Genomic DNA, 10690 nt, shown 5'->3' with positions numbered 1-10690 from the left:
GACTTGAGAGTGGGTTTACAAAGAGATACAAGCTTAGCTTACTAGGCCTACTGTAAGGTTAATTTGGTTATATTCGAACTGATAACATGATATCAAATCCACATACCGGTATGCATACATACATGTATCAAATACACACACTAATTTCTAAGTCAATCGTATCTCTCCAGTTAGAAAATTACCACAAAAAATAAATGGTAAAAGGTCATGTCGTTACATATATATTCCGTAATCTTATGCGATTAGCCTAAAAACTAGCTTAGGCTGAGTTGTGTATGTTATGCTATATATGTCATGTTTGAATTGGTGTGGGGCAGGCTTTCATAAGCATGTGAAAGTCCGGTTCACTGTTAACCGTTGCTAGACTTTGATCATACAGCTTGAACGCAATTGCCTTGGGTGGTGTATATAACAACTGGTAACGGCTTGGCAAACGTGTGAGGACGTGTTCAAACTTGTACATTTCGCAACGTCATAGGTGTAAATATGGAGCTGACAGCTGTTCTGGAAGTTTCCTCCAATCACAACCCGGATTAGTGTCACATGACTCTGGCTATATAACGCACCACACTGCTTTGTCGTGCATGATCCCTGTAGCTGCGGAAGCCAACGGACGAACGGTAAGCTCTTTGTTTGAATTACTTAGTATCTGGGATATATGTTTGTAGTTATCAAGGGTTAGTAGTGCCTCAGACACAAATTTTAAACCACAGATAGCGATAAATTTATGATACTGAAGATACAACTTCAAGTAAGTATGTTGTAACTTGTTCTTCTAGCCTGCACGTTTAGAGGCCTTTGTACTGGATATATGGATTGAATCTAGAATCAAAGCCATGGTTTAAATGTTACCTAGTATTGAAGAAAGAAAAATTTCTCTAGCCGTACACCGGATTATAACTTCAAAATTTAGATATGTGCGTCCGAAAGTTTAACGCGAATGACTTACCACAACCGCGACGTAGTACCACTTGTCACAATGTATGAAAATCTACCAATGAAAATCTATCTATGTACTAGATCAGTTTGGACGGATATGTCGACATTTCCTCCATTTTCTGGATGGAGAATTTTTCTCATTTTTTACGGGTTGTACATATTATAGTCTCGATGTGCTTACACAAAGCGCATTTTTTCATGATCGTGACTAGGCCAGTTTGCTAGTTTTCAAGATGGCGGTTACTGGCTTGCTCAATTGATCATGTGACCTTGTCATGTGATCGGTAATATATCCGCCCGGATACGATTTGCTGTCACGACACACGTCATGCATTAACATGTCCAGTTTATGATTTATCTAACATACAAGACGGTTACTCACCATTCTTGTGTCCTTGAAAAACATCCTTGTTTGAGTCAGTTAATTTTATATATCTTTTAAGAAAAACAAACCGGATGCAACGCAAACCGAACATTAAAAAGATACTCAGTTTTCTGACTCTTCACAAATTGAAATGAATTGTAAAATTTTCATAATTCAGGTCAAGTACTTGGATGAGTTAATTATGGCTGAATGTGAGACATGAATATACACCTGTGTGGCTGTAGATTTCATTTTTGGGGATTTCACTGGCTGTCCAAGAACCATGATGGATGATTGCTTCGCTATTCCCACATTTTAGAATTTTAGATGTTATAATATATCTATAGTTGTAATCGGTCAATACTGTACTGGAGAATGGGTTGACAGAAGCCATGCACTTTTCTTGTTTCAGATACAATCATGCAGATCTTTGTCAAAACACTGACAGGCAAGACCATCACTCTTGAAGTGGAGGCATCAGACACTATTGAAAATGTGAAAGCCAAAATCCAGGACAAGGAAGGTATCCCACCAGATCAGCAGAGATTGATCTTTGCAGGCAAACAGCTTGAAGATGGCCGCACCCTGTCTGACTACAACATCCAGAAAGAATCTACGCTCCATTTAGTGCTCCGCCTGAGAGGAGGAATGCAGATTTTCGTCAAAACACTAACTGGAAAGACCATCACACTGGAGGTCGAGGCTTCAGACACCATTGAAAATGTTAAAGCCAAGATTCAGGACAAGGAAGGTATCCCCCCAGATCAACAGAGATTGATCTTTGCTGGTAAACAGCTTGAAGATGGCCGCACCCTGTCTGACTACAACATCCAGAAAGAATCTACACTCCATTTAGTGCTCCGCCTGAGAGGAGGAATGCAGATTTTCGTCAAAACACTAACCGGAAAGACCATCACACTGGAGGTCGAGGCTTCAGACACCATTGAAAATGTGAAAGCCAAAATCCAGGACAAGGAAGGTATCCCCCCAGATCAACAGAGATTGATCTTTGCTGGTAAACAGTTGGAAGATGGCCGCACCCTGTCTGATTACAACATCCAGAAAGAATCTACGCTCCATTTAGTGCTCCGCCTGAGAGGAGGAATGCAGATTTTCGTCAAAACACTAACTGGAAAGACCATCACACTGGAGGTCGAGGCTTCAGACACCATTGAAAATGTTAAAGCCAAGATCCAGGACAAGGAAGGTATCCCCCCAGACCAGCAGAGATTGATCTTCGCGGGCAAACAGTTGGAAGATGGCCGCACTTTGTCAGACTACAACATCCAGAAAGAATCTACGCTCCATTTAGTGCTCCGCCTGAGAGGAGGAATGCAGATTTTCGTCAAAACACTAACTGGAAAGACCATCACACTGGAGGTTGAGGCTTCAGACACCATTGAAAATGTTAAAGCCAAGATCCAGGACAAGGAAGGTATCCCCCCAGATCAACAGAGATTGATCTTTGCTGGTAAACAGTTGGAAGATGGCCGCACCCTGTCTGATTACAACATCCAGAAAGAATCTACGCTCCATTTAGTGCTCCGCCTGAGAGGAGGAATGCAGATTTTCGTCAAAACACTAACTGGAAAGACCATCACACTGGAGGTTGAGGCTTCAGACACCATTGAAAATGTGAAAGCCAAAATCCAGGACAAGGAAGGTATCCCCCCAGACCAGCAGAGATTGATCTTCGCGGGCAAACAGTTGGAAGATGGCCGCACTTTGTCAGACTACAACATCCAGAAAGAATCTACACTCCATTTAGTGCTCCGCCTGAGAGGAGGAATGCAGATTTTCGTCAAAACACTAACCGGAAAGACCATCACACTGGAGGTCGAGGCTTCAGACACCATTGAAAATGTTAAAGCCAAGATCCAGGACAAGGAAGGTATCCCACCAGATCAACAGAGATTGATCTTTGCTGGTAAACAGTTGGAAGATGGCCGCACTTTGTCGGACTACAACATCCAGAAAGAATCTACACTCCATTTAGTGCTGCGCCTGAGAGGTGGAATGCAGATATTTGTCAAGACCTTGACAGGCAAGACCATCACACTGGAGGTTGAGGCATCAGACACCATTGAAAATGTAAAGGCCAAGATCCAGGACAAAGAAGGTATTCCCCCAGATCAGCAGAGATTGATCTTTGCTGGTAAACAGTTGGAAGATGGTAGAACCCTGTCTGATTACAACATCCAGAAAGAATCTACCCTTCATTTAGTGCTTCGTCTGAGAGGAGGAAACTAAATTCATCCTAAATAACAATCTACAATTTGTTCTGGGCATTCTGTGTTTTCTGTGCTCTATAACTTTGTCATTTGGCTAAAGTAAAGTGCATTCCAGTCCAATCATTGGTTTTAAGAAATAATTATGTGCTTGAGAAACTGTAAAACTAAAATCATTGACCATGTGAGTTAGTGAAAGTCATAATTTATGGGATTTAAGTTTTGGTTGAACAAATAAGGGTCTAAATCAGTAAAAGGAAACATGCTGTTTTATGGATGAAAGATTCTATTAAAAGTCTGTTAACTGTATACCTGACGTCTTTACATGTTACCTTTCATAGTGTTTAGATGCATTTTCTGAATTGTTAAAATTTTACCACTGATTCTGAAAGTTTGCTGCTGGATAAGCAGATATTTGTATTTGTTAAAGGTATAATGGTCAGTTATAACCAAGTTCATTGAAGCTTGAAATACTTCAAAGTAGCGGACTCATTCAACTTAAGAATTTGCTACACCTATCAGTCTCTATCGAATGAAGTTGTATTTTCGGCTATGGCCTGGTTCTGCGAAACTATCGGGTTCATAAATTGCTCAAGTCGTCCTCGCTAGTTCAGATCCATGTGAAAGATAGGTTTATTCAGAGCAGCTTAAGGGCGAGGGTGTACGCCAGTTACTCACTGACCTCTGTCGTGTGAAAAAATTAAATAATTTTGGTCCAGTCCAGCGGGAATATTTGTGTTATGGTAGGTAAATTGCTTCAAAATGTAATTCGGTGGATTTTAGAGTGATAAATCTTTTCTTGCTGCCAGCCAGCCGTTTTTGGTGTACAGGTGCATGCTTGGTATCAAAATGATGGAAATTTCCGAAGTTTTGGGCAGGTATGAGTTTTACTGATGAAAATTTGAAATTCTGGGCGAGAGGAGACAGACGGTGATGAGGCTGCGAGTGCCCCCATTAAAGGGGGTCTGTGGCCAAATAAAATGCAAACCAGTGCGTTGGTTTGACATTACCTCCCTTTATTGGTAACTGTAGATGATAGATGTAGAGTTGTCACGTTATGGTTTTCTGTTTACACCAGTAACAATTTCTAACGTTCAACCCGCACGTAGATACCGTAGAAATTAAATCCATCCCACTAGGTGAAGGAGCGGCGTCTGGATTCGAACATGCGAAGATTGCGCTAAATATAAAACAATGGCACCATACAGACCTACCTATACCGTATATTGTGGTGTCTGACTTTTAAATCGTAACTACATGCACATTTTTAATGTATAAACTGGATGCCAGGAGAGTGTTGGTTGGAAGCCATGCATGTCCTGTTTCCTCTAAAATTTGGAACAGGTAGTAGTGCTGAAATATAGAATATTATATTTCTTTACCAGTCTTTTGGAAATGTAAAGATATAGGTATGTTGTTCATTCGATGGTCTAACCACGTGAGGAAAAACAAACTTGGTATACCTCTTAGAATTACATATATTTTGGCTAAAATGAGCAGACCAGGTTTCCTAAATTTTAAAAGAAATGGGGTAACGTCTGTTGGGGGGTGTCACCGCAGTATTTAGAAGTTGATCTCCATATTCTGCATAACCGCAGATTAAGTCTACGTTGTACATGTATCCCCATTCATTCATTCGAGTGGAGTCTTGCGCCATGCTCAAGAATATTTCACTTGTCCGGCGGGAGCCAACATGGTGAGAGGAAACCGGTCAGAGCTGGGCTAGCGCGCTCACGACCATGCCACAGTGGCCCCTCGCTATGCACTAATGTATATTCCACTATATATTCAAGCACTGCTCTTTAGATCTGTAGACAAATGCAACGTATCTAAATTCCAACTCGGGGCCTCCGTGACTCAGCTGGTTAGCGCGCTAGCGCAGCGTTATCACCCAGGAGTCTCGCACCAATGCGGTCGCTGTGAGTTCAAGTCCAGCTCATGCTTGCTTCCTCTCCGGTCGTAAGTGGGAAGGTCTTCCAACAACCTGCGGATGGTCATGGGTTTCCCCCGGGCTATGCCCGATTTCCTCCCACCATAATGCTGGGCGTCGTTGTATAAGTGAAACACTTGAGTACGGCGTAGAACACCAATCAAATAAATAAAATCACCCTCGAGAATGAGGAGCTATAGCCTGCTACTGCCCTAACGAGTTTTGTCCATGGGTCAAATATTTCTATAGACTAGATTCATCAAAGCTTGCCGCCATGCGCCATGCTCTAGACTGAAAGGGGGCAGCGTTAAGTGGTCGAGCACTTTACTTACCGCAGTGTTACATGTAGCTGTGAAATAAGCTTGAGAAAAGGTTGTTACCTCCCAATCAAACATAACAATCGACGAAACTGTACGTGGGCCACTTTGTACCTTCGAAACTTCGCCCCAAGACAAAAGCAGCAAAATATTAGAAACAATATCGTGTGTATCCAATATGCAGTGATACGAAATGCTGTACGGCAATTTAAAATCGATCAAAAGTCTGACAGCACAATATCATTATCTAACAAGTGTAGACCAAGGCAAATTATATACATATTTATCATTATATAACTATAACGGATACAAAATCAGGGAAGCCCTGTTTGTTCCCACCTGTGACACAGAGATTTTCATCCTGAAAAGAGATCACAACATACGCCAGTCATATGAATGGGACCTCCGTGGAAGGCACGTGATACTAACGAACTTATGGTACACTACCTATACTGAGCTATATACACTCTTAAAATGCCATGTTTAATTTGAAAGAGCACTATATTTTTAGAGTTATAGCCAAATAGACCATAATTATATGTTTATAACTATTATGGTATTATATATGACATACTTGTTTTGTAATTTCAAGAATGTATGCTTTTGTTGATGTACCAAGGTATCCTGTTGATCATAACACAATATGGCGTTGAAGTGAGATATTAAATCTATTCTACCATCACTCAGAAAATAACAATATTATATGTAATTATATATTATGGTAAAGTGGGAAACAATGGAACAGTCAGTGAATAGTGGACATTTTAACTAGATACTGAGAACAATGAGACTTGTCGTGCAGACCACCTTTGGAAACAGCCAAATATGTCCATACCCACTGGGAAACATGCAAGGAGCTATATGAAGCTGCATTAGCTGCCTTGTGAATGAGTCATAAACGAAAAGATTTTTTTTTTTGATTGGTGTTTTACGCTATTTATAGAATATTTCACTTATACGACGGCGGCCAGCATTATGGTGGGTGGAAACCGGGCAGAGCCCGGGGGAAACCCACGACCATCCGCAGGTTGCTGGAAGACATTCCCGCTTACGGCCGTAAACGAAAAGAAGATTCGAAAACTTTAAAAAGCCATCTCTTACAACTATGAGCAGATGTTCAGGCTTTGTCTGAATATACATATATACATTGCAGCACAAAACTTTACGTTAAGATTATTGAACCATTTTACATAAAAGAGAACTTTAAGACGTCAAATTTCAGAAGTTTTTGTTGTACAAGAATAGCTCAGGCTATGGTCATCGTTCAACCCGAACATGTCGAAGGCGTGTTTGAACTCCTTTCTTGAAATCAACCCGTCCCCATCTTAATCCATTTTTGGTAAGTTGAACTTATTGAATCCATCGTCATCAATTCCTCTAGCTTTGTACAAAGCAGCCCATTCTCGGAAGCTGATTCTTCCATCTTTGTCGGTATCAGTGGTGTCAAAGCAGGTATTGGTGGAAACTAGCAAAAACTCTTTCTTAATGGAGAAGAAAATTTAATAGTCAGTCAAATACCATTGAAAAGAGTATGCATTTCCTCGCAGGTGCATACCATAAAAATTCTAATATGTACCTTAAGTTGATAAATTATAAATAAAGTCAGCGCCAAAATCCGCTGTGGGCTACTCCATTTTGCCTAAGAACTACTCCTGAAGTCTTCTGTGTTAGAAGGAGAATTGCCGTCGGAAACCGCCGAAGTGCAGTTTGTACATTTCCGGTAGAACTCTTCTTCCCAGAAGGTAGCGAACAGTGCAGTTCGTTTTCCGTTTGACGATCGGGAAATCGGAATGTTGGACGTAGGTTACGAGTTTACACGAACAAGCCGGGAGTTTTAACGACTCACATTGGCTGGGAGGCAACACATTCCCAGCATAAATTACATGGTGTTAAAGATGGAGGACGCCGTGGACTCAGCGATTTATGCCAACTTTGCCGTTTTCAATCTGTGGTCCGCATCTACCGGTTATGAAATTGTCTGGGTCAATCGTCATGGTGTTTGATGACATCCGAGCACCTTGAAGAATGCGGCCCCAGTAGCCTTTGTATACGAGTGCCACTGTAACACCGGGGTCTATTTTCCCGTCACGAATCAGTTTTAGAACATCATTTCTTCCATGGTCAACACACCGTCTTGTCCAATGTCCAGAAAGTCGAATACAAGTGCCCATTTTCGCTCCCGGTATGTTTTTGCATCAGTCTGAAATGTTTGCATAAAAAACCAAATGTCTGAACTGGTTGCATATAATGGAACATTTATAAATACATTTTCAGACGTACATGGCGAATGCTGGTGCTTTCTCCATAAACCATTCCCCTGTCGTTAAGTATAGTTATTGTTGATTACCCAGTTAAACCCCAGTGAAATTAAAATTGTGCACGGGGTCCACGCTTTTGAAGTGTTACCAATCTTGTGCATATAGAGTTTATGATAATTGGGGACAGAAGAATAAAGCATAATATGGATGGTAAGAATGAACAGGGATAAACTGGATTTGAACCTGAGACTGCTAGGTGCTCTATGTAAAAAAACGCGAATGTAAACCAGTGAAAACACCTATCAAATAAATAAATAAATAAACGAGTGAAAGGAAATCAATGTTTTCAGATACCGGCGCTATTGCGTTGATTTACTGCTGATAGTTTAATAGCCGATAGAAATGATCCACTGTTGCAAAGTGGTGTTGTGTTGGCTCGCTCCAATGTTGTGGTGATCCCTTGTTAAGTGAATATGAAAGGGCGAAATATCATTTTCATATCCGATAGGACTTTAATCACACAATCACATACAAACAATTTCCATCAGTCTCAAGTATATTCCCATACAGCAAGTCCCATTCATGTTGGCTTCCCCTGCGGCCTTACGTGGGAATGTCTTCCAGAAACTCGCGTATGGTCATGGTTTTCCATTGGGCTCTGCGGTTTCCTCCCACCATAATGCTGGTCGCTGACGTATAAGTGAGTATTCTTGACTATGACCCGGCGTTAAACACCAAATAAAACACCAGGTAAATAAGTAAATGAACACAGAATTGAGTGCAATGATATCGATAAATGATCGATAAACGATATCAATAAATGATTCATCAATATTGATAAATATTAATCGCTAAATATATATAAATGTATATCGCTAATTCATTTATCGATATCAATAAATGAATGATCATTATCAATGAATGAATTAGCGATATCGATAAATTGCAATGATTTATCGTTAGCATTTATAGATAAATGTTAAATCATTTATCAATATCGATACATAAAATAGCGATATAGATAAATAGTACTTCCTATTGGCAATGGAAATGACTGCTCCCGGGGGAGGGGTATATTTGTAATGGTGTGTACCCGCTCTAATTGGACGATTTACGCCAATGCCTGCTTTTCAGTGCGAGGTTAAACCTGGTTAAATCAGGTTAAAACCTATGGCAACGGGTAAGAAAATTTGCCACGGTTTGGAATAAACTGACGGCCAAAAGAAACTTCTTGAGTTAAATTTAACCAGCCTTTTCAGCAAATTAATACCAAATTATTGTAGGAAAACATTGTACGAAGCATATTCCCATGTGCGACAAGCGTCATATACGTCCACACGAATTTGTTTTGAGACAACGAAGAAAGTTGTTGACCGGCCCGGATAGCACAGTTGGTAGAACCACCAAAGTAATGCCTCGATTGACTCCAAAACAACGCGAGAGGGCCCTGGGTATGGTATCCATGGGAGCCGTTGGCAGCAGCGTGATTGGCAACGTGTTGTTTTCACGGATGAAAGCCGCTTCTGCCTGTTCCGAGCCGATGGCAGACAGCGAGTTTACCGTCGAAGAGGCGAATGAACGGCTGCATCATGCGTCCACGAGGTGATACCGTTTGGTGGCGGCAGCGTGATGGTGTGGGGTGGGATTTGTGGAGAGGAACGGACACCACTGGTCATCATCTACGGGAATCTAACAGCTCAACGTCACGTGGATTACGTCCTGTTGTCCTGTCATTCCTTCAACAGCAGCCACGTGGTGTCCTGTTCCAGCATGACAACGCCAGGCCCCATACAACTCGAGCTGTGCAGAACTTCCTGAGTGCCAACGACGTCAACGTCTTGCCGTGGCCTGCACGTTCCCCAGATATGTCCCCCATAGAACACCTTTGGGCCACACCTTGCAGCCAACCGACAAGAACTGGCGTTCGCTCTCCAAGATGAATGGCAATGAATCCCACGTCATCTCATCAGACGACTGAATTTTTCTATGCGTCCGAGAGTTTTTGCATGCATTGAAGCAAGGGGTGGCTATACGCGATATTGATTGGTTTGATATTGACTGATTTTAAAAATAATCAACTTTTTGTATACTCTGCCCATTGTTAACCAAGATGGAATGGCTATTTTTCTACCCCTGTTCTGTTTGTTTACTTGTAAAATGATTTGAGGAGTGCTTTGTCCTTTCTTACTCAAGACTTTCAATGTCTAAAGTCATTGGTCTTTTCAATATATTAAACTTCACTCATCCTGTTTTTTGCTTTGGCAAAATAAATTGATTTGAACTCTTTGTAAAGTTTCTTTTGGCCGTCAATTTTGTTGTGGTTGTCCATTGGATTTAGACTCGTCTCCACTGTAAACTGACGGATTCCTAACCTACGAAGACCAGTGTGTAAAAGACGACGGGCGTCCTGGTGGCGAACGCAATGCAGTAGTAGATGGGGGATCGAGTCTTCTGCAAGACACTCTTCGAACAAACCCGAGTCATGGTTAGCGAAGCGATACAAATATAAATTTTGGGGTAAGTGCAAGGATGAAATTCGGAAGACAAGTTTTTCATCTACACGATGATTAAGTTTGAGGGAATATTTCATACTAATCGAGGGATTGACCAAGTAGAAAAATCTACCTTTGTTTGGATTATTCCAGTCCTGCTGA

The 10690-nt window shown here is 41.3% G+C and overlaps 1 protein-coding gene across 2 annotated transcripts; it reads left to right on the top strand.

Moving 5' to 3' along the window:
* Positions 1-517: 517 nt before the first annotated feature.
* On the top strand, positions 518-3840 carry LOC135479320 (polyubiquitin-C). 2 transcript variants are annotated; one of them, XM_064759144.1, is made up of 2 exons: positions 518-620; positions 1716-3840. In XM_064759144.1, the coding sequence occupies exon 2, from the start codon at positions 1724-1726 to the stop codon at positions 3551-3553; it is 1830 nt and encodes a 609-aa protein (XP_064615214.1). In that variant the 5' UTR covers positions 518-620; positions 1716-1723; the 3' UTR covers positions 3554-3840. The 2 variants fall into 2 exon arrangements, with proteins under 2 accessions (XP_064615214.1, XP_064615221.1); XM_064759151.1 differs by lacking the exon at positions 518-620 and adding an exon at positions 730-751.
* The last annotated feature ends 6850 nt before the right edge of the window (positions 3841-10690 follow it).

The sequence above is a fragment of the Liolophura sinensis genome, chromosome 1 (genome assembly GCF_032854445.1).
Source record: "Liolophura sinensis isolate JHLJ2023 chromosome 1, CUHK_Ljap_v2, whole genome shotgun sequence".
NCBI lineage: Eukaryota > Metazoa > Mollusca > Polyplacophora > Chitonida > Chitonidae > Liolophura > Liolophura sinensis.
This window is presented reverse-complemented; position numbering and strand designations above follow the sequence as displayed.

What these genes read in the sequence shown, in the direction of transcription:
- LOC135479320 (XM_064759144.1), top strand. Translation starts at nt 1,724, where the DNA reads ATGCAGATCTTTGTCAAAACACTGACAGGCAAGACCATCACTCTTGAA.